This window comes from Stegodyphus dumicola, chromosome 2, assembly GCF_044657685.1.
Source record: "Stegodyphus dumicola isolate Sdum_Otavi_A_Nest chromosome 2, ASM4465768v1".
In the NCBI taxonomy this organism is placed as follows: domain Eukaryota; kingdom Metazoa; phylum Arthropoda; class Arachnida; order Araneae; family Eresidae; genus Stegodyphus; species Stegodyphus dumicola.
Genome location: NC_140769.1, coordinates 71,046,212 through 71,072,429, shown reverse-complemented (window position 1 = coordinate 71,072,429; position 26,218 = coordinate 71,046,212). Strand labels below are relative to the sequence as shown.

Here is a 26,218-nt window from a genome sequence, read left to right as displayed (position 1 = left end):
GAGTATTTAATATTCGGCATTCAGTATTTATTTCTTCTTTGCTCTTATAAAGAGGTGAAAATATATATTTTTACTTCCTTGTACGAAGTAAAAAGGTAGTATTGTAATCGTAAAAAGTTTCAGGCAGCATATTTCAACAAAAATATCCATTTTGACAGCTATCGAATGCAATTTAACGATGTTTTTGGGTGATATCTGTACGTAAGGATAGAATAAAATACTCTTTTCCTTCAAAAAAATTATAAAACTGCTTTAAAATTAATTCTGAAGATAATTTTTCGTGGCGTCTGTACGAACGTATGTAAGTACGTGCGTACGTACGTAACTCGCATAACTCAAAAACGAGTAGCCTCAGAACGTTAAAATTTTGTATATAGGCCTGCTATAACATGTAGATGTGCACCTCGTATTTTGGTTGCAATCGGCCGCACCAAACGTATATAAATATATTTATATATATATCCACTCTGTTACCCGGCTCAGTGATCTCAGTTTCTTTACTCTTATATGTTGGTAAATTGTACATTTTTTGCTTTAAAAATGATTGAATTATGTTGTTTTTATCTTACGGTTAAGGATTTTATGCTTTTAGTAAATCTGCGTGCAATATTTTTAGAATTATCAGCAATTTTAAAGTTGTTTAATTGCCGCTAAGCCTTTTTTAATGGCGGCCATTGATGTTTACATTTGAAACAGGAGACTAGTGGATTTGTTGCCAATCTAGAGAAACTTAGCTTCGCAACAACAAAGATAACGCCTTCATTTATTATTTAAATCATGCTTAATCCTTTCTGGAATTTTTTCGAGGAAATAAGCGTTTAAGATTTACTTCGTAATTTTTAATATAGATATTTTGAGTTTTTATGTATTTTTGCCTTCTCGCGAAGTGAGAACTGAATTAATTAAATGAGAAATACTCAATCGTCTGTGAAAAACTGTTTCGTTTTTATTTTGTTTGCTTAATTTCTTTTATACATCATTCTAGCTTTATTATAGTATTTGAATAGAACATGTGGCAACGATTAGATAAACCTATTCTTTAAATGATATAAATTTTGTGCATTATGAGTTATAATATGAACGAAATATATAAGTTAACTGTTATATAATTATTGACCTACGAGATATATATATATATATCTCGTAGGTCAATATACAGCAAGCGATAATCAGTTTCATGCAACATATGGTATACCTCAGAAAATTGAATACACTGCTTCAACAATTCGCAGCCAAAATTCATATAAATGCGCACTAACGTGATATAATCAATTTTGTTATATTGCTAAATGCTGGTGAAAAATAACATTGCAAATCACAAATTTGACATCACTGGTCTAAATATCAACTTCTAGTTTAAGACAACGAATTCAGATGGCTGGCATACCAGATATAGACACGGGTTGAAATCCCTGCAAACAAGATGGCTACATGGGCATTTTCGTGTTCTCACAACCTGTAACATGAATACGGAGAAGTTGTTTTTCGAAAGTCCTTAAAAAAAAACATCCCTCTCGTTAAGTAGATAACCGTATTGTGTTATACAGTAATCAAATAAACCAATATCCCTTCTTTCCCCTCAAAAAAGATCAGCTTTACCTCTATATTGCAGAAATTATATATTCATATACTTCATCTCTTTTTTTTTTTTTTTTTTCGTAATTGCAGATTAAATTATAAGCAATCTTTAAAATATTTAGTTTTGTAATCTAAGTTACTTTACATAAAATGCTATCATTTAATACTTTGTGTTAACTCCTTTCTCGAACATATTCCATTCCCTTCACAATTACCTAAATTCAGTTCTGTTTTGATATCAGTTTTCATGCAATTAATTACATGTTGCTTTTTCATGAAAACTGAAGTTGCGAATCTTGCCTAAATTTAAAAAGTTCAAGTTAGCGAAATTTTCTTTCACGTAACGAATATTACATAATTAAGCAAATAAATCTTTCTTCAAAACGTTACCCTTTTTATGCAAGTATATAAAGCAGGATATTCAAAAGTTCAAAGACAGACAACTGCTCAAAAGAGGAAGAAAAGAAAGAGATGACTATCAGTAAACTTTCCGAGTGTATTTTGTTTACGTCACAGACCAAACAGATACTAGTTTTCCAGGACGAATCGGATACTAGTTTTCAAAACCGAGATCAGATAACTATCATATTCCTTTGGAACGTGAAACGAATGCACATTTTCGAAGAGATTTTTTCCCCATCACTTCCTATTTAAAAAAATTACCGAATCCGTAATAAGAAGCAAAATAATAAATAAATGAAATTGTTGTAAACTCAGAACTCTAGCTATAGCTGTGAACACCTTTAAAAAGAGTTTACCAATAAAAATTTTAGAATATATATATATATATATATATATATATATATATATATATACATATACATGTGTGTGTGTGTGTGTGTAAACTGGGCGTCTAGGGGATTTCTAGGCTGACGACACACATATAGGTAACTAAATTATTTTATTTAGGTTGTAAGGTTTATCTTAATTTTCTAACAGTTTATTTTGAGTTAACGTTACTTTCCTGTCTTTCCTTAATTTCAGCTTATAACTTCCGGCCAGAACGTATTTTCAGAATCGCGGTTGAATGCAAATGAGGAGAAAAAGTATTTAACTGTGAAGTTCTACTGACTTCGTGAGAGAGCCAGAGATCAGCGCGCGTTAGCCTTTTGGTGATGCTCTCTCTAAATCTATTTTTACGATCGGCCGTACTTTAGGCCCTTGATAGCTTCGCCGTTAGTTAGGGGGACAACTCTGTTAGAATCTTGATAGCTTCGGCTATATCTTTTTAGTTAAGATTAGTTAAGCTTTATTTCTTAGTTTGCTGATACGTTTACGTTTCTGTTTCTCTGATCTAAGCGATTATTCGCTTATCAGTTCTCCACGTTTCAGACACATTGCAGTACATTCAAAGTTTGGAACCAGCTCAGCTACAATGAATACCATCTCATTATGGCATACTCGGGAATGAGGCAGCTGATGGTCTGGCAAAGAAAAGGTACGAAAATAACACAAAGTACTTCCAATAACCACAAACTGCTTAAAAATAACCTTTTAGAGCAGTTTGTAGCCAAAAAAGTGAGATCACAGACAAAAAAAAGAGAAGTTCCTTTATTTATAACCTCCAAAAATCGTATTGAAAACAATGTCTGGTGCAAGAATTTTTAACAGTTTATCGAACTATTTATTCTCGAGAGTGGAATAGCTAGTATGTTCCGATTTAACAGTTGGATATACTAGTCGTGTGTGCTTCGAGAGTTCCCTCTACAATTCCGACTTCACAGAGAGTGACCACCTTCTTTATCCTGGCCTAACAAAGAGTTCTCCGTTTAAATGTTATACAGAAGCTCTAGACCACATGAGATTTTCTTCATAGTATTTTAAACTTTTGTTCTCTAAATTCTGGTTGCGCTACTGAATTATATCTACATGTTTCTACGCTGTATTTTATTTGCATCTTATAACTTAAGAACACAAGTTTTCAAACGATTTTTGTACATGCGAAATAACACTCATAAGCAGAAGACCTCAACAAATAAGTTATAAATTTATATAAAAATATGCATTTCTTTGATTTTTTTAAAAGTATTTTTTATTTATTTAATTGGCGCATTTTATGTAAGAAATGAAATGCTTATTTTTGTGCGGTCGACTTTGCTGCCAGGCAACATTTTTGTTGTGTTTGTAAATGCTTATTTTCTGTACTCTGGGGCAGATCTTGTGGTTTGCAGTAGATCGGCATTTGTGTTGTGACGATAGCTTTATGAGAACTTGAGATATAGGCAAAAACTCTCCTGAGGATTCTGGCAACAATTTTTGACACCAAATTAGCGACGTCTCGTGATTTTACTCCAGCATGGCGACATTTTGAAAGTTTTCCAAAAACAAATTTATTAAGGCTTCAGAGAGATTTTTCTCGAAGCTTCCACAAATGCTGGGGAACCCTATACACAAAGCTGCGTTGGAGCCAATGGTCGTTAGTCAATAAACTGAACATTTTAGTTACAGTCATATGACCGTATTGAGCTTTTACTCAGTTGATAACTGCTTTAGACTTTGCTTTATGAGTTATTATAATGATCTGCAATATTCTTCGAGTATTAAGCAGAATTTCCCGTATCTCTCTTTTTATCTTTGAGCTATTTTACCTTAACTGTTGTAGAACTGTTATTTATTTCAATAATGCGTTAACTTCTTCATGCTTATCTGACATAATTATTAAAAAAATCTCGATGAAATAAAGCACGCAGCAATTTATAGTTTTCAAGAATTTATTCAACAGTAATCTTTAAGAATTTGCTAACTTGAAAAAGTTTTAATCATAGGGTTGAATTCATATCATTTACCAAATAAGTAGGCTCCGTGGTTTATCTGCGAGATATTTTTCTGTACTTAAGGAAAGGGAGAAAAGAGAGTGAAAATTCACAAAGAAATGTGACATTTCTTTCTGAGTGGAATGCTTATTTATTTGTCTGACACGAGAAACTTCTGAACAAACCTGTTGTATATTTTCTACGTAACACCCCATCTGCATGCCAGCCTTGAAATCAAGGCAAAAAATTTCAGACTTAATTACAGAAAATATTTCTTATATCATATTTTATCGAAAGCAATCTTAATTCAGATGATTTGGTTAAAAGTGTAAACGCTTTAATTACTTCAGCGACTGATCAAGTGAAAAGAAGCAAGCGTCTGAAAGGACTTTAGAAATGCTGTTTTTTTTAACACCCTTCACCTTCGTGTGAAACATAAATACTAACCAGTTCCTTTTAAAACATTTTCCATGAAGATATCCTTCACTATAAGCAGATAGCCCCCTCCCCTCCCTTTTTTCAGCATTCAAATAAATAAACATTCGTAAAGAATTATGCACAGTAGAAATTAATGAAGGTAATAGAATTTCTATCTTACAAAATAGCAATATTAAGGTTTCGAAGAAAAGTTATCCGAGGTTTCTCAAAATGAAGAAAAGGATAATTAAAAACTTATCGTTAAAAAGTATTCATTGAAGATCTTGACACACACATATATAAGTTAAAAATATGCGAATAAAAATTTTAACTTTAATCTGCGATAATGCCTTAGCTCTCTATTTTAATTTGGAAAACCCAAATTTTATCTTGGACATGTTGCATTCGCTCTCTGCTTCTCTGGTAGAGAGCTGTCGTTATTTTATTCTTAATAGCTGCGTATTAAAAATATAAAAATTCTTCAGGAACAGACACGCTTTTTGCGTAACATTTATGCATGGTTGCATAAATGCATAAACAATAAAATAAATGTTAAATCGGCATGACTGCCAATATTTTCAACGTAACTGCTACTTTATGTAGCTTCATGTCTACAACTTCTATAAATCATTAAAAAATATTAACGTTTTAAAATCAACATTTTTGATTTAAGAGATAGTAAAGGATTAACTACCCTTTAAATTAAAAATTCAAGGAGGACGACGCATTTGTGTTAGCAGTTAAAAAAAAGCAAATGCGTTTACTTGATGAAGCTGATTTGAAAGAGATTTAAATCTAATTTGCCTTTTGGTCCCTTAAAATCAGATTTTGATTTAATTTACTGTTATTTCTTTATTGATTATGATTACACACAACGCGATTTACATAATGGATTTAACCAATGCAAGGCGTTTGGAATCTATTACAGAAAAATATTGAAGTGAAAATGAGAATTACACTTAATAAAATTGCGAATATATATAGCAAATAATGTAAGTGGGGGACTTAGAATAAAAATTCATTTTATGTCTAATTTTCTAAAATATTGCAAGTGATTAATTACTGCTTTAAAATATGGGAAGCAGAACTTAGTGCAAAGCAAAGAAATATTATGAAAACTAAAATTTATTTAACAATCTCAAAAATACTTCACATTGCTTATTAAAATATTCAACCGATGAAGACTGATTTTATTTTTTGATTGATCAATTTTTCTTCTAAAAAAAGTAACGAATTTCATAAAGTCAATCAACCATGTTAATAGCCCATCTATTATACAATACTACATCGTACTGTACTTTTCAACGAACGCTCTTCGCGAATGATCATTCACAATATTTCTAAATATAACACTTTAATTTCCAGGTATAAAACTCGTAGTAACCTCAAAATAAACGCAACTGTTCCACAAATCTATAATAGAAATGAAGCTGTTTCAGTGCCACTTGAATGTTTGATTTACTGCATACATTACACATTGCGCAGGAAGGAAAAGAAATAATTAGCACTTTAGGAATATGATGATTCATTATGCTTCAAAAACATCTTCGATTCCTTTAACGTTTCTACGTAATTCAATAGCTTTATTTTCTGTTCCGCAAATATAGTAAATTTTTGGTTATTGAAGAATATATGGCTAATAAATTAATACTTACGAAATTTTTACTAAAAATATCACACATATAGGCACTGAACTGCCAATTTCGAAATTAATGCGACTGGTAACTTTAAAAAATAAAAATGAACTGCTTGCGTCATTTGAATCGTGATGTGTTACTATAAGGGAGAAGGTGGCTAGTTTTGGAATGTAATTAATCAGTTCAAAATATTTTATTATAATATTCACGAATCAAGACTTTATGATAAATTATACTACGTTGTGAAAGGATTAAAAAATTATCCTTTTTGAATCCTTTTATAGAACTTACTTTGCTTTATTTAATTACGGCAAAGTATTCCACAGCCATCTCTCTAAGAGGACGGATGCCTTCGTGGAAAACTCTCAAAGGGAAACTGGCCCACATATACGTTACACATGGGGAAACCCACGTAAACGAACATGCAGCCAGCCCGTTTGCCAGGATTAGAACCCCGGACCGAACTAGCAGCGTTCAGTGACTTTACCGTTCGGCCGCTGGTGGGCTAGAGTTAAGTAATTCCTAGGTTTAATTAACACATAAAACAGTTTGACACTGAAATTAGGTATTTTGGAGATCATCGTAATAAGCACCGATGATCTTGGTCGGGTAAGGCAGTGGTCATGTTTGAGAATAACAATATAACTCTCGATACCGATGTTTATATGAATTCTCAAAAGCATCAGCCACTTTTAGAGGTGGTTAACAGAAAAGATTTTATTTTCACTTTCCATGTAATTACGAATAGCGAAGTAAATCACAACTAAAATTGCTATTCCCCCAGGTTCAAGCTAGAATGATCACATTAGACAATATTTTGGAAAACTTGAGTGCTCTATGGAAAGCTAGAGGAATATCAAAATGATATTATTAACACAAATTTTGAGATATACACCAAAAAAATTAATTGAAATCATGATTATTATTAATTAAATGACCCTCAATAAAAAATTCAAATCTCTTTATTCACTAGTATGTGCGCTAAAGTTTATTTCTTGCTATGAGTACAAACATGCACATACGCAAATTAACAAGACTAATGCATACTGAAAGTATGCAAATCTGCAATATGTACGTGAATATGTAAATACGAAAATTAACCTTCTAAGATTTTCCTTTTCTTTTTTACATTGGGAAAGGCCATCATTTTATCAAATAACTCTTAAAAAAAAAAAAAAAAAAAAAAAAAAAAAAGAGAGAGAGAGAGAGAGAGAGAGAGAAGCTGCCTAAATTTAACTCCTCTGACATAATGAGCACATAATGGTAATGGTGAAAAAAATTCCGTCGGTCACTTAATTCCGTTGTAACCATTTCGATAGCATTTGCTCCTTACATCAGCAATATACTCCCTTTTGTTCTCCCTATTTCTGCCTGAATATTTTCCTCACAGATACTTGAAGATGCAATAGTTGGTATAGAGTGCCAGATAACATCAATAATAATAATTATTACCACGCGGAATTCCTGGGTATAAGTATGTTTTTAACAAGTTCTCCTCCTCCTCACCTCTAGGCTTCGCGGTCCATAAATTATACTTGGAAAAAAGAAAGACCGTACTATTCCGAATTCCGATTGTAACAAACTTAAGAGAAAGAAAGAGGAGGCAGCGTTGCTTCCAGCTATCGGTCGGTGGAGCTGCAGCTCTTGATGGATTCAAGGTAGATCTGCTTGGATGGGTTAGTAGCACACTTCAGAAAAGTATAATCACACCTGACCAGGACAGCACAAGCGAGGATGCGCCTCGTTGGTTAGATTCTCCAAACGTCTCGATGATTGGACGAGCGCCCTCGAGTCTTCGAAAGACATCACCTCGCGCTATCTGTGAGATCGTTTCAAAATTCGAGAGAGTCGAGACACGTTCGGTGCAGGAGAATGAGAAGTAGCAATATACTCATGATTCATAACAATATGCTGTTGTAGGCATATTTAGGAAAACTCTGGCAGTGATAGAAGCGACGTAACACTCCATATTATGGTGTTATCGTCGCTTATTTAATTTTCATTTTCCAGCAAGTGTTTTCGGAAGAATAATGTGCGTGTGCATCTAAGATATATTTGAAAGTGGTTTTGAACACACACTGAAAACTTAAAATTTTCGAGCCTTATAACCAAAGGAAATTTAAAACAAACATGTGGATTTCTTTTTTGGTGTGCGGATTTTTGTGGTCAGCATGTACTGTGAAAGCAGGGCTAGTGAATACTACCACCGAATATTTAACGGACTATAAAATTAATTCTGTCAGTGAAGAAGATACAGTGTCGTCACATACGGTAAGATCTTTTAGATTATTAAATTTCCGGTAATGCTCTTAACAATAAATAATTTATATCAGAATAACTTTCTACAATGTTACCAACTCTGGTCACTCGTAAAAGAAAAATTACATGCAGGCAAGCTTATTCTTTACTTGAATTCCTACCTTCCTTTCGGAGGGGGGGGGGCTTAGAACATTTAAAGAGTTGTTTTACTACACAAAGTTTTATTTTATCCTATTTAATTCTTGGAATATATAACCAAAACGTGAAGCATTTTTATTGAAGAATGTTTTCTGTTCAAGAAACAAAATTAACTTCTGGAAATATATACACATATAAAGAAAAATAAATGTAACAAGAAGGAGGGAAATACAAAGATAACACTAAATAAATGAGCAAAAATAAAAACGAAGTTTAATCAGAAGACAAATTGTATTTTGCTTCTGATTAGTTACATATTGTTATACAATAATTCGGTTTTATCATAAATATAGTAATAATACATTAATAAATGAAGCAAGCTAATTTCAAGTATTTTTTTGATTGCAAAAACGATTTGTGGCACCAGACATGAGACTATACTTTGACGTATATTTAATTTGTAGTTTTTCTTACATTTAGGAATCATTATTTTGAATTAATGTACATGAATTTGGTTTTATTTTTTAATAGTTTCCTACACGTTGAAGTTTTGAGTCGCTTACAGCTGTACCCAGCCTTTTTAAAAAGAAAACGCAATAACTTTTCTTAAATAATTAACAATAACTTATCGAAGGTTATTGACAATTACTTATGCAACTCATAAGTAATTATCAATAGCTTTCCATAAATTATTATTAGTTAGGGTTCCAGTAGTGATAGTTTGAAATTTTATCATAATTATAAATTTTATGATAATTACACCTTTTCCCCATTCTGAGTAAAATATTAAATATTGTAAATATTATGCTGGATATATTAAATATTGTAAATAGATACGCACATGTAAAATTAGTATACTGAAATAAATAGGTACTTACTGATTATTTGTTCCCCGTTTCAACATTCTATACCATGAAGTTAAGAAGTAGTAGAATTAGTTTTTTTATTACTTCAATCGTATACCTGCAGCAACATCCAACCTCTCATGTGCGCACCATCCATGTGCTTTAGTATACGTATATGGAATGCACATGAGGATTTGCACACTCTATATTTAACTAAACAGTATTTACAGCTGTAAAATATAAATATTGCCCATACAGATTTTTATTTTTTTGCATAAGATTCCTTTTCTCTCACAAAATGCTTCTTTTTTTATTACTTATTGACAGAATAAAATTTATGAGACATAAAATTAGCCAAACAAGACTTTATCGCCAAATCATAAAGTTGCCAATGAGTCCAAAACTTCTTTACAGAGTAGCGAATAACCAGATAGTACCAATAAAGATATCACAATTATCTGAACTCTTCAAAGCTGGAAATTTTGCTCAAAATTATTTTATGTTTTAACATGCTTGTATACTGCATGGAATAAGATGAGCTACATGTTAGGGGTAGTTTAAGGTTTCTTATTCAGAATTTATTAAGCTATTAATATTGAGTGCAGTAGAGACATTAGGTATTTTTGGAAAAGCCGGAGAGATGAAAAATTAACAACACCTTCGGCGGGAATCGAACCACGGACCTCTGGAATACCGGCCCAGCGTGCAGAACCACTACACCACGAAGGCACGCTACACCACGAAGGAGAAATACCTTATAATAACTTTTTCATGTTTCGGCAATTTTGACGATGTAACATGAAAATTGATCTTGAAATAAAAAACGGTTACGGTGTCACTGATGTTCAGATTTGAAACAATAGTGTATATTCTGAATACAAAAATAACAAGTACGATAACTACCATTGTGGTTTTTGCCACTCTCATGGCTGTTGCCAATTTTCTGGCTGGAATTATGTTTTACTGCACATTGCATGATCTATTATTATAACTAAATCCATGGTTTTCGTACGCCTTATTTGTACAATCTTTTCTTATTCCCGTGCTGGTTATGTTACAAATTTGTCTTCAACGGCAGGATAGCAAATGCAGGTAATTTTCTGGGTATCCTGAAAATAGCTCAAGACGTGCAAAATTTAGCAGCGACTGTGAATTTTGCATTTAAGACAAAAGGAGGGGGAGCTGAAGCATATGTTATTTGAAAATAACCATACAATAAGAGTACTGTAATCGTTGTTTCACGATAAAATATTTATAGCATTAGCTTAAAGCAAAATTGAAAAATTTTTATTAAAACTAATTTTTGTTCTTTTTGCACTGTGTATAAAAAAAAATTGCCTCTATTGTTCTAATTATTTATAAAATATTTTTATGAATATAATTAAAAGTAAATTATTATATTTACTTTTTTATACATTTAAGATTTAAAACTTTTTTCATATTGCATTCAAAATACCTTATACGTTTCAATTTTTTTTCTACACGTACAAAACTGAAATATTGTTTCGAAGAGTACTTTTGCGCATCCGTTTTGGGGTGGATACAGTCATAGTCATTACTTTAAAAAATAAAATAAAATAAAATAAAAGCCAATTAAAACAAAATTAATGTAAAATAACTTTATAAATAACTTATTTCTCAGTAACCATTCAGATAACTTTTAAATCTGTGGACGGTTTTGTTTACCACTTAATTCATATGAGTTTACCAATCAAATTAAACCACAACGAATGTATAAATGCAAATTTAAAAAAGGAAATACATCAATATTTCTAATTTTGTTGAAAAGGATGGATTACGATTGGATTATTCAATTATGGCAAAGCACACGAGGGCTATCTGCCTAAGGGGAGGGATGCCTTCGTGGAGGACTTTCTAAGGGAAACTGGCTCGTATACACGTTACACATGGGGAAAAACCACGAAAACGCCCATGCAGCCAGACCGTTCGCGGGATTCTAACCTCGGACCGAACTACCAGTGTTCAGCGTCTTTACCGCTCGGCCGCTGGAGGGCCTTATTGAAAAGGATTAACCTTATGAACTTTTATATTCACTTAGAAACCGCAAAATATGCTTATTTTAAAACATTTGAACCAAACAAGAAATTATCTTAATATCTCGTGTCCTTTAAATGTTTCATTCACGTATTCTGAAAAATAATTTTTAGATCTACATATTTTTAAACAAAATCAAAGTTGGCAGTTTACAGATATACTTACAATGTTTTACATAAAATTTCAAATATTAAGCATTAAATAGATTTGAGTTTTCGACTTTACTTCAAACAACTTCTCTGCTTTCGTGGGATATTTCACACAATTAAAAACACATTTAACCAGAAATATTAGAAGGATAAAAAAGATGAAAATGTTGCTGTCAATACACGTTGAGCTCAGCTTTAGTATTTACCTATAAGATCATTCCTTCCGAAATGGAAGGCATTGCAGCGTCGGTACGAACAGTTTGGGCTGTACAAGAATATTAATATAAACAATGTCTAGAAGGCAAACAAATAATACAAATTTGCTTTATACATATTTTAATTCATTGATTTCATACAAGTGACCCTAACACTATTCCGTACAGCTTATTTATGTAGAAGTAGTTTCTGGATTTTATTCTCTTTTTATTGCCGCCTTATATTAAAAATTTTATATACCTAAAGAGGGAAGAAAAATAAACGTTACGAAGAGGTTCAGTCTTGACTTTTAATTCTAACAAAGTTGCAGTAAAGATGAGAGGAAAAAAAGTCCTCATATTGTCCTCTATTTTACAATATAATTTGAAAATAATTCTGAACAAATAATTTATAAATTTTATTTACAATTAAGTGCCGTTAAAAATTTATTAATACTCTCATTTTACTTCATTAATTGATAATTTTATTTTAATAATAAAAACAATATAATATTTATTTAATATTTAATTTATTATTTGTAATAAATCCTTTGCAGCAAATATGTTAATTATGAATTCATGTAAATTTTCTCTCAAGGATTCTAAAGGAAAAATGACGCTCAAGCGTTTGTATAGGCTTTAGAGATAGATTTACTTGTATTTACTGTTGATATAACACAAGAACGCATGAAAAAGGAAGTAACATGTAGTCAGGTCCAATTACCTTCAGAGCAATCCAAGTCATCCAATCCTTTAGTCATTAGCCTACAGGATATAGCTATTGTTATCATTTCTCATCAGTGGGTGATATACTGCACAAACCGATTTAACGATACCCTAGATTTAATGATTGTTTCTATTGGTCCAAATCGATACGTATAAAACGAATGGGAAATTATTCCATAATAAAAGCCTTTAAAAATATATTGTTTTTCCTGCACATGTAATATAAAAGACAGAAACATTTTTACACAGAAACAAAATTTTCGAATTGGATATTATATATCACACTTGACAAAGGCTCAGAAATAAAACAGCCTGACAGCTCAAATCAGAGTTTGACTGTAATTAATTATCTCATCAGTCTCACAGAATACGGAATCTTTTTCTAATATTACTATAAATAACTCTTGGATACAGTGTAAGGATCCTAAGTTTTACTAACGTTTATTTTATTTCAAATCTTTACTATCACTTCTTATTTTCTACTTCCAGCCAGAATTAAAAGCTTTAACTTATTTATGCAAATTTAAGTTGTGGCTTTTTGCCAAGCAAGAGAGAGGAAGGAGTTATTAGAAGCAGGCCGCTCGCCATAGTAGTTTTACTCGTTTGCTGGTTGCCTTCAAGGCCAGAGGTTTAGTACTCTTGATAAATTCAAACGTATCGTAGTTTTAGCAGCTCTCTGTACTACATACGGATTTTGTTAAATAACGGCCAATCTTAAAGTTAGGCACTTGTATATTAATCCAAATTAGTTTTAGTTAGAGTTTAAGTTAGTAGTTTTATATTCTTACGTTCAGACCACAAGTGGTTGGTCTCTGTATTCCGAAGTTCCGGAAAGCTCTGTAAAGATAGAAAAATAAAGGGTTTCGTATACCCTTCCTGTGTGTATTGTCTACTTCACAATTTATTGAACATAGCTTGAGTAAGCCCCCTGTTCCGAGTCAGGACAGTTCATGTTTCCAAGGCAAGTAAAGAGGAACACAAGTCCTGATAACAGTAACTGTATATTCTAGCCAAGAATCTAATACGATCTTGGAAAAGAAGTTTGTTGTGAACACTTAAACTGAAAAAGAGATAACTTCAGAGTTTACTAGTGACAAAAAAGCAGTAACATCGCACAATGTATGTTTCTCGCATTGTGATAAAACAACAGTACTTAGAGCCATTAAGTTTTGAATAACGTACGTCTCCACCCGAATATGGGCATCTGGAAGCCCGAATTTGGAATTTTGCTGTATTATCTATTTCATGTTTTGTAAAGTATTTACGAGTTTTTGATTAAGAAACTCAAGGATTTCAAAGCGAGCAATGGCAATAATGTACGGAAAAAAGAAAAAGAAAAAAAAAAAAAAAAAAAAAAATCATCTCCAGCGCGCTAGACTGTGTATAGGAAATTTTAAAGTTATGCTCTTCTTAAATTATTTTGTGATATTGCTGAATTGAGTTTTAAGTGTGAAGAATATGATATTTAATAAATAAAGATAACACAAAAACATTAAAACAAAGCCGCTTTGAAAAATCTGAAAACTTTCAGATTTTTTTTTTAACTTGCCCCCCCCCCTTTTTTTTTAACTGATTTCAAACCCGTAATCTAGAGTATGCGGAGATTTTAGATCACAAATATAATTCACACATGTTAATCACATGTTACTAACTTGACAAGTTTTAAACTGCTTGTGAGTTTTGAGATGCTTTTCACAGACATCACAACTAATGATTATGTGTATAAAAACGGGAATTTCCTTATATGCAATGACAAAAATTAAATGCAGAGATTTAGACAGTGAGAATTCAACACTCAGACGTGGAATGGGGAATCAAAGTAAGAACATCACAATTAGAATATAATCATAACTTTTAAACATGTTTACTATAAAATAATAACGTATTACGAGTATTTTTTGGGTTTATGATTTTTTTTGACTTGCTAACAAATTATAGCTCTTATGATTTAAAAAGCAAGGCGGTGTTTTATTAAATTTAACAGAAAATTCTTAGTTAAAATTCTACAACCAAATTAAATTAGAAAACAATAGCATAATTTATAACTGAACCTAGGTGCAAAAAAAATCTTTAGTAATTCTATACACGTGAGAACTGCGCTGCCATCTTCAGCACTAGTGTCATACATCCATTTATGTTTGGCATTCATCTGTAACGTCTCTTTAAATAACCCCTTACTTCCTTCTCAGTTGCATCAGTGTAATTTATTAGCACAATTTACGCCTTTTAACCTGCAGCAACTTTAGACTACTAATTTACATATATCAGAAAAGCATCTACTTTATATTCATCCCTGACGTCAACGTTCAGTGTGTAGTTTCAAAATCCTGCGTATAAACAAACTTCGAGGTACATAAATATGATATTTATTATAATATTATCTAACAATACTACATGTTAAACAAAATAAATTAAATGCCTCACATAGTTTTGAGATATAACCATAATAGAATACAAATTAAAATGAATTAATAAAAAATAAGTAACTTAAAAATAAAAATTATGCTTATGAGAAAAGATCTCAATTTTTCCCCGCCAAGATTTCAACACTGGTCTAGCTAATGATTTTTACCGCTTGGCTGCTGATGGGCCTCGAAAAGAAACAAGCTCGTATTTACTGCATACATAGGGAAATCTACGAAAAACGCCTATGTAGCCAACTCGTTCCCTGAGATCCAAATTTATAAAAATGCATAAATGAATAATGGGATAGATTATTAATCCTAAAAAATTATAAAAATGCATAAGTGAATAACAGGATAGCTTATTAATCCTAAAAAATTTATAAAAATGCATAAATGGATAATAGGATAGAATTAATCCTAAAAAATTTATAAAAATGCATAAATGAATAATAGGATAAATAAATTTTTCGAATTATATATTTATTCATGGATTTTGATACTTGCACTTGATTTACACATGCTCTCAGAATTTAAATGATATTGTACTATATTAGTTCGCAGCAATAATTAATCATTTATTTGTTTGCATTAAATTTCATTTAAATTTAATTAACTTTAAATTTGCTTTTTACGAATAGAAAATGTTTGTTAAATTCAAATTTCATTCCTTGTAGCAACGGCACAAGAGAATTATTTAAATTAAATTTTTGAAACCCTTTAGATATATATATATATTTTCGTTTCACTTTTATGTGAATGTATATACATGTGCTCAGACTTTCGGATGTTTACGACTCTGAACTTTCATTCCAATTAACATGAGACAATATTAATGCCCTAAACATTTTTTAACAAAAAATTACTATAATAATTGCTTTTAAATTCAGTCCTCTCCAGCAGAAGAGCAGGAATTAATTAATTAAATATTTCCATTTCCTTTACCTAATGTGTGTATATATAAAGCAAAAAATCTTATTTTTATAACTTCTTCTATAAAAAGAGATATGAATTAAAAATGTTTAAATTAAAAATAATATTTTATGGATTATGCATAAAATATAACTGCCCATAGTGCATTTTAAAACAAACGAGATTTCTAATAAATTATCCAGCTATGACCCTGAAGTCAGTGGTATATAAGCATAGCAAATTTTGTGTTGTGAACCTTTCTTTACAGTTGCTCTGTATTTTTAAAGTACCAACTATTTTTTTTAATTTCTTTAACTTTTTTATTTTATTTATTTATTTGTGTATTTTTCACTAAAAGTACATTTTAGTTTTAATAATATATATATTATTTCAATAATATTTAAGGCTTCTAGAAACGCAAAAATTTTTTTAAAACTTGCTTCTTCTATGGAATTAGTGATGTTCATAATATGCATTATAACCTTACTTATCTAAAAATTGCTAGTGTACTTTACTTTCGCAGTTCGTAAGCAGAAATAAAAATTTCCAATAACATGGGATTTAGTAAACAAAACTTTTCTGCGTTTTACGACAGGATCCATATCAAATCCAAAACAAACAATACTCGCTTAAGCGGGAAAAATTCAGATGTTCAGCGTGGTAACTCGCAAACTGCTTGTTTCGCGCCAAAATATTACAGTGACACCTAGCGGCGGAAAATGAAAATATTCTACGGATACGCGACAGTGGAAACGCTTGTACGGATGCCGTAGGCGTGTTTTCAATTGATGCAACACGTTAGTACGGAGTAGTGGAAACGAGCCTTGATTTATATAAGTGACATGTGATGTCAGATGATGTAGCTGATCAAATAATATTAATATTATTACATAAAACTGTTAAAATTACATTAAAATGGTTTTAATTAAAATAACCCTGAACTCTCAAACTGGAATAAGTTTTGGTATAACTACACAAAAATATAGTATCAGTATATAACTATCAGTATAAAAATATAGTATAGTATATAACTACACAAAGTCTTTTACAAGTCGATAGCAAACGCGTTTACTGAAAGGCAAAATTCCCAATATATAAAAAAGTTCTTCAATTAAAAAAAAAAAAAAAAAAAAAAAAAAAACACCTCTTTTGGAAACAAATGTATTTAATAGCGTAAAATACTCAATAGTATACGATTTCTCTCACTATATTTTTAAGCGAATGAATGAAATGAATGAATGATTTAAAATGAATATGCATTGCAAAGTCTGACAGCACATCTAAGTCAAAATTTCAGCGCATGACTGACTTGCACACAGCTTACGATTTATCATAATTTCGTTTTCAAAATATACTTTTGCAAAAGGTTTGGTTTGGTTTTATTTAATTATGGCAAAGCACACTAGGGCTATCTGCCTAAGTTTTTTTTCAAAAGGAATACACACATCAGGTTGAATATAATCGTGTTTATCTGTAAGCAAATGTTTCCAGCGATCAAAATACAAACCGACATATGCTTTGATACGAATAAATATGATGACAAGAATTCCATTTGGTCAATTATATTTGACTAATTTGTTTTCGGTTACTACAAAAATTACGTGACTGTGCGATGATTTATTCGAGTTTGTATAAGAGAATTTTTTTTTTAATGAAAACTTTTACAAGTAAAACCAGCTTTTGTAAATATAAGAATCTGAATAATTTTTAATTTTAAGCTTTTATGAAGAGGGAAGTATAACAAATATCTTAATAATTTCACAACGGATTTTAATTGCCGAAAAACATACAAAGCAATTAGGTTTTGATTAATTTATTAGTTCAGATACACATTTTAAAATTATACAAGAATTTCAATAAGACAAAAATTTGTTGCAGTATTATGATTTCACGACTCAAAATTTATGGCTACAAATACGTTATACATACATTTTAAAAAAGACTGCTAACAAATCTCTAAAGTGATATGAATACGCTTTCAAAAAGTTTTGGGGCCATCGGTTTTTAATTCTTCGAAATCATATATATATTACAATTAATATGTAAGTGAAGTTGTGGAAAAACCCCATCCACCTTTCCCTGTCTCTCTTCTGTAAAGAGGAAAAATATTCTGATTAATCTCCATTGAAGTACTTAAGTTTTTCGGGGGGGGGAGGGGCCAGCATCAATTTAAAGTTCAGTTTACCGAATAGTTAGTTCTATTATTATATTTATTGACAATAAATAATGCATACTATTCATATAATTTACCCCTTTCCCCAATAGAAAAGAAGTATAAAGATCAGTTTGACGGCACAGCAAAAATTTAAGTATCAAGCGAATAATCTCTCCTTTTCGGTTGAAATACTAGGTTTCTAGCGGTTGAAATACTAGGTTAACACATTCTTTCAGATGCATATCTATAGTGGTGGCGAAAATTGTGGACACTTTTGGAAATTTTTATGTTTTTGAACTTTGTATGCTTATAGAAAACGTTACGTTTCACAAAATGCAAACTTGTATATATCATTTTAAAGAGAATTTATTACTGAATTCAATACAAAACACAGAATTCAATTACACTCATGTCCATAAATTAAGGATAATTCGGTGTCACGCGGAAATCGAACTCTAAAATAAATATATCATCTGTAAAATCACTACACACATCTTCAAGAATCATATGCAAATTTCAGGAATTAACCAGATGACACCGATGGTACGTCACAATGACGAGTGTGTACGAGAGTGATATCTAAAGAATACAGGCAAAGAAGTAAAATTGTTCGCAGGCGCTTTATAAGCATTTCAGTGTAATAACCGAATAGTTATGACACAAAGGACGCATTTGGATGATTTTTTACGTAGCAGAATTACCGGCTGTCTGGAATGTGCGCCTACCCAACTGGAAGTATCAAACGAACTTGGAATTGCCCAGAGTGTCACCTCCAGGCTTTGGCAACGATTCCAAGATGATGGTAATGTGAGTATACGTTACAGCACAGGTCGCCCCAGAGTTACAACGCCGAATGAGGGCCGGTATTTGGCAGTTACTGCCAAAAGAAACAGGCGGAGCACAGCTTCAGACCTGTCTCGTCAGCTCTCTTCAGCCACTGGTACGACAATTTCAAGGCAGACCGTGTACAGACACTTAGGGCAGATTGGTCTATATGCTCGTAGACCTGTCAGATGCGTTCCACTTACTGCAACTCCCTGTCGCCTGCGGTTAGCCTAAAGTAGAGAGCATGCATTGTGGACACCGCAACAGTGGGCTTGTGTGATGTTTTCCGACGAGTCCAGGTTTAGCTTGCAGTCTGATTCTCGCCGGACTTTCATATGGACAGCTCCAGGTACCCGTTACCGCCAAGAAAACATCATTGAACGACACCGTTACGGTGGTGCAGGAGTGCTCGTTTGGGGTGGAATTATTCTGGGTTCCAGAACTGACCTGCATGTTCAAATTGGAACCATAACAAGCCAAATATATCGGGACGTCATTCTGGAACAACATGTACGTTTGCTTCGGGGCGCCATGGGCGCACAATTTGTGTTTATAGATGACAACGCCCGTCCTCACCGTGCAAACATCGTGAGCGAATGCCTTCAATCGGAGGATAACACCCGTATGGACTGGCCAGCATTCTCACCGGACTTGAATCCAGTAGAGCACGTGTGGGACATACTTAGCCGACGAGTTGCAGCCCGTCAACCTCCTCCTACATGTCTATCGGGACTTCGAGAGCATTCCTTTTCAGTGGTGTAATATCCCCCAAGATCAGATCGATAATTTGTACTCAGCATGCCTAGGCATTGTACGGACTGTATTGCATCGTCTGGGAGACATACAATGTATTAACAATCATAGCAACCATGTAATATTGTTTTTTTGTAAATAGTTTTTTTTTTTTTTTGTAATTTGTTCCAGGGAGAAAAAATCGCTAATATTTTTAATAATATCAAACATATAGCATCTTTTTTTGCTCTTTACCCTTTGTTTAATAAATAAGCTTTACAAATAAGTCAAATTTGTTTTGCTTCTAACACTTCCTTTGCCTGATTTTGCATTATCCTTAATTTATGGACATGAGTGTATTTGCAATACAAAAAAAGTTAAACGATAATAGTTATCGATATACATTAGATAGTGATGATTGCAGTGAGTTATCAGTACTTAGTAGGGTTATCCTTTATTTTTGATTACAGCTTCACATCGACGTTTCATTGAGCTGACAAGAGTTTTAAGCTCTTCTTTTGTTATTACATGATGCCAGGAAACAATTTTAGTCTCAATTAGTTCCCTTTTATTTGATGGATGCCTCATTCGGACAAGAGTTTTCAAACGGTGCCACAAATTTTCGATAGGATTGAGGTCAGGACTGTTTCCTGGCCATGACAACAATTTAATGCTCTTTGTACGAAACCACTCTTTCGATATTTTGGCCGTGTGGCAAGGAGCAGAATCCTGCTGAAAAATAAACGAAGCATTGTTGGGAAAGAGATCTCTGATGGAAGGTAGAAGTTTTGGTTCTAAAATAGTGTCAATGTATTTTCTGGCATTCAGTGTCCCATCGATGACATGAAGGCGACCAATACCATCTGCTGACATGCATAAGCAAATCATAATACTAACTGGGTTCTTCACAGTTGCTTGAATGCAGTCAGGATGTAGCTCTTCTCCTATTCTACGTCTTACATATTTTCGCCCATCACTACCGAATAACGATATCTTAGTTTCATCACTCCATATAACTTGTGACCACTGATCATCTGTCCAATTAATGTGTTCCTTTGCCCACTGTAGTCTTTTTTTTTTTTTTTTTTTTCGTTGCTGAAAATTAAGATAAGGCTTTTTTCGTGGAATTCTACCTCTCAGTCCAACATCTGTTAATCTTCTCCTAATTGTTCTTGAACTGACAGAAACACCACCATCATTCAGATCACTTCTGATGGCCGCTGATGACATTTTTCTATCTTGGAGACATAGTCCTTTTATTCTTCTGTCATCAATAGATGTGGTGTACCTTTTTCGGCCTTTTCCTTCTTTGTTTTTTATTGAATTTGTCTCCTGATATCGTAAACAAAACTTTCGGACTCCAAATGTAGTCACCGAACCACCCACCTGTCTTGCAATTTCAGCATAGGAAAGACCACTTTCTCGTAACACAATAATATTACATCTCTTTCTAGGTGTCCAATCTACTCCTTTATTTGATGTCATTGCTTCTGGACTAAATATTAAAATTTTTTACAAAAATTCCTACTTGTACTTGCAGTGTATAAGAAACAGGTCCTCCTTCTACAAAACAAAGCAAAATAATGAATTGTTTCAAGTGTAAACATGATGTCAGCTTCTACTGGCAGTTACTAACATTTGATTGGTTCTCAGAACAAGAACAGTGATTGGCGAGGATAGCTTGGCAACGATTGATTTCTAATTTTATATGAACATTAACATTAACATGTCTTCGAAAAGGTCAAAAATCGAGATGACGTCAAACTTTCAGTATGGTTAAATAACCAAGGAAAGAAAATTTTCGTAGGAGTTGTAAAAAGTAGATCCTGATGAACTGCATTGAAAGTGGAAATGATCATGTAGTAGAATGACTAGTTCTCGAGATCTTATAATCTGTTTATTCACGCGAGGGTTGTTTGCTTGCGATGAGGATGTTCTAAGCGTAGAGATGGGTTGTTTAAATATGGCAAAGCACACAAGGGCTACCTGTCTGAGGGTAGTCTTCATGTAGAGCTTTTAAAGGAAATCTGACTATCTTACACATGTGAAAACCCACAAACACCAATCATGCACCCAGACCGTTTACCTGATTTCGGGAAAAGCACGAAAATTAAGGCGAACAGGTGACTATTAACATTCAGCGGTTTTTAACCATTCGATCACAGATGGGATCACATTTTCAAGAAAATTGGCTTATTTCAACGTTATACACGGAGAAAATCACAAAAATTTCCATGCAGCCAACTTATTCGCTAGGAATCGAACACGGAGCGGTATTCACGACCTTATCCATTCAACCAGAGCAGAGTACATGAGTAGATAATTATTAGGATTACAATTTAATGTTATAAAATTATAAAAATTCGAGAATAAATTCGGCACACATTTGAACCAAAAAACGGCATCACTTCAAACTTTTTCAGTGCTGCAACTCCCTTCTTCCTCTAAAATATTATGTAACCGTTTGGCTATAGCAGGGGTTCTCAATCAGGGGGAGGATTCCATAATTGCGGGATGAGGAATGCTGTCAGTCTTTCATTTAGCTCTTTTGTTTTAGTTTATGAGTATAAAAAACTACTTTTAATCAAGTTGGTATTTGCCAACATTTTCTCTACTTCTTTGTTGTTTAATTTATAAAACGTGTTAGAAAACATTCAACAATCTAAATATATATATGCATTTTTCAACTTTTGGAAAGGAGGGGGGGGATGATGTTCTAAAGCAGTGAAAGTGTGCACGGAACAGAAAAAAAAGGCTGAGAAGGTCTAGAGACTTCAGTACTAGTTAAATTTTTACTGACATACATCTTATTTTATAATTTATTTAGCGTGCGTGTGATTTCTGTCTCATTGCTATCTTGTTAAAGGGAAACTACTATAATTATTACAAAGAGAAAAACTTTTGCACAGTATTTTTGAAAGAAGGGCATACCCTTTTTGGAAGTACCATATTTAGCTCCCATTTACGCGTTCATTGGCGAATTCATCCGCATTGCACAGTTATAAATTTGATCTTTATATGCTCTTAATCAGCAAGAAATTATTTTGAATTTAATTTGTTTTGAACTCTATCTACAATAAATAAGAACAATCTATCTACAATAAATAAGATCTTTCTACAATAACGTCTATCTACAACAAAATAAGAACAAAGTACTATTCTTTAGCTAAAGTAAATTTTTTATAAATAAGTTCCACTCAAGCTGTAACTAAAACAAGTCTTTTACATGAGATTTGAAATAATTCCCAAATAAATGCTTTCCAATTCACAAGGAAAAACACAATAAATTTCTTACATTAAAAATAAATAGATATATAAATCTTGATAAAATAAGCTTTCACAAGAATTAAATTCCATAATAATTCTGCTCGTAGTTTTAATATTCGTTCGTATTTTGGGATTATTAAACCGAAAAACACAAACAGGACGAGCTTTATTACTACCTACCTCAATCTAGCTCTTATTCACGACCTGATAGTTTATTTTCTTCCTCTTTACTATCGATAAAGTATGAACTTTTGTCATAATTTTATTAGAATGCGATTATTAGATATAGCCACAAGATACAGGTCGCTTTCCAGCACGCATTGAGAAAAAAAATCGGAAGTGTAACACAAGAAATTAATCTTAGGAGCTTAAGGATCAAAACACTTGAACGACTTTGGAAAGTTCCACAACGATTAGTTGGTCAAAATGCGGAAAACAAGGACCGTGGAAAAGGTAATACTATTTGAAGACTTTCTGATAACAAACTTTTTGTAGTAATACTCATGTTAATCTATGGAATTATATAAAATATAAAGACATTTCATGAGTAATCTGTTTAAACAGGTTTTTCCCACTACTAAACTACAGCGTTCCTGCGAAACCTTCCATAGACCAAAATGGTGTAAAGTAGCGTTTCCCAAACTTTTAAAAATAATGTACTTTATAAAATATAATGTTCTGAGGACCAGTTTACATTTGTTCCCTTCGAAAGCAGTTTTTAACATATGTTGCTTCAGTATATGTGTGTTTTAAAAATATAATTCAGTAAAATTGTATTAATTTTATTTCGACAGTACGTTAATATCAGAAAATTCATTTTCAATAATTCAAAGCTCAAAGAATTGGAATAATGTTGAACTTGTTAACTAAAAATTAAATAAATGTTGTTACTCATATTAATGAAATGGATGAGCTTGTTGATAAGTCTTGTTGTTGTCTATGTTGGTAAGTTTAAGACTGAGTTTGGCACATACAATCGATTTTAGTACTTTGTTTTATTTGAGTTGATGACGAAAACAATTTCTCTCGCAGATACGTAGAGACAAAATTACATTTTTTTTTAAAGCACAGTTCGCTGTATTCCGTTTTCAATGGTAATGTACCCAGCGGCACTAGACATGCAGAGAAACTATAGAGAAATGCAGAACAGTGCTTTTATTCATTTGTTGGTAAGACTAGAGTTGGAAGTCCATAGATAGGGTAAACGGTATTAAATTTCATATAATGTCGATCTTGGTAGAAAAAGGGATAGATGACTGAGAATTGTAGTTTACAGATTCTGAGATTTTTAGCTGTAGTGTTGTATATGCAGTTAATTTGGATTTTCTTTCTAGTCTTTTTTTGGAAACCTGGCAGGACCACAAGAGCAGGCTTCAAGGTCTACTTGTGGTCCGCAGACCATACTTTGAAAAACGCTGGTGTAAAGTAACAAAGTAATTACCATTAATTTACATGAGAAAAATCTTAAATCTTTCCTGCGTATTCAAAAAGACCTATCAATTCATGTAACGCTGCTCTTAAAATCTGCAATAATATTAAAGCAAATAATGACATAGTTAATTCAAGTAACAATCCACGGAAACAGAAATAACTTACGTGTTGCGTAGTTTGAGCTATATATATATATATATATATATATATATATAACTATTAAATAAAATTATATGTTGGTTTTTTAAATTATTCTGACCTAATTAATTTTAACATTTCATTCAATTGAATATTTTTGATATATTACATATACTTTTATTAACATTTTAATGTTTCATTTTCGCATTTTTACATGTTATGCTCATCTCATTGATTCGATACTTACGTTTTGTTCTAAAAGTATAATTGCATTTAAATAAGGTTTTTTATTACAAATAATTTAAATTAATTTACATCGTGTAGGAAAATTCCTGATATCGTGTAGGAAAATTCCTGATATGAGTATACTAAATTTGGAGAATTAAATATTTACATTTAATTTCATTTCTACGTTCGATTAGCATACGCATAGCAAGGACGAAAAGCGATGTTTTAACGATTAAGGGGAGTAAGAAATAAGCTAATTCCTCCTGAAGAGTCGGTATTATTTCACTATCCCATCAGTTATTCATTTTTAATTATAACTAACAAATTTTTATATATGTTACTGTTATAAATGTTATTATCATTAACCTTCAGATCAACGTGTTCACGGTTTCACATGATCAAATACCGAATGTTAAAATTTGTTGCGCTCTTTCTTTTGCTATTGTTGCATGTTATACAATCACATACATACAATACAATCACACATGTTGTACGTCGCTGACTGCATGGGCGTTTTCGGGGTTTTCCCAGTGTGAAACGATTATACGAGCCAATTTCCTTTACAAAGTCTTCTACGAAGACATCCCTCCCTTTAGGCAGATACTCTTCAGTGCGTTGTCATAATCAAATAAATCAAACCTAGTCTTGTCGCAGGGCGAAGCCGACATCCTTCATTTTTCCAAATATTGCTTCAGCCTACAAGAGGCCTTCTCTGTGGTAGGTACCGGCTCACAATGGTATTTTGGGAAATGAACAAGTAGCCATCATTTCAAAGAATATGGCGAAACATCCATCCTTTCCGAAACATGTCTTTTCACTTCCAGTCACGTTTCTGAAACAATCCACCCGCAAGTATCTTCTTGTGCAGTGGCAGGAATGCTGGGATTTAACTGCGAGAGGTAAGCGTACCCAACGGCTGATGCCAAAGGTTAAGACAAAACTGCAAACTGATAAAGCTAGCTGTATTTAAAATTTAATTGTGTAGTCTTTGACTACTAGTCTACGTTTTCAGTTTAAATCGCCAAAGTTGGGTTCGATTCTGTTAGCATAAGAATGTGCACTTATGTTCTAAGTTCTGTTTCAATAATAATAATAATAATAATAATAATAATAATAATAATAAAAGTTTACATCTTTTCAGCTCTCTGTTGTTACTTCATACATAGACAATACTTTGTTTTACCTTTGTTATTAGGAATCGCTTTACGTCTGTAGCTAGGGTTCAGACTGCCATTACAAATTTAATTAAAAGACAGACTGGAAGATTGGAAAATAGATTAAATAGAAGGGGAAAAAATAAAAATGAAATAAATAAAATAAAATAATAAATAAATAGAAAACAAAGTTAATATACGATGGGGTTTACAATTTAACCTA

General features: G+C 32.2%; 2 protein-coding genes across 3 annotated transcripts in view; one reads left to right on the top strand and one right to left on the bottom strand.

Annotated features, from left to right (window-relative positions):
- Positions 1-26,218, bottom strand: part of LOC118187713 (elongation factor-like GTPase 1) — a 352,553-nt gene that overhangs the window by 170,423 nt on the left and 155,912 nt on the right. The gene's annotated exons all lie outside the window — the stretch shown is intronic.
- Positions 8,153-26,218, top strand: part of dsx-c73A (doublesex cognate 73A) — a 43,890-nt gene continuing 25,824 nt past the window's right edge. The window contains exon 1 of the mRNA XM_035357989.2: positions 8,153-8,656. Coding sequence (XP_035213880.1) covers positions 8,516-8,656 — 141 coding nt within the window. The 5' untranslated portion in view covers positions 8,153-8,515. The remainder of the gene's footprint in view (positions 8,657-26,218) is intronic.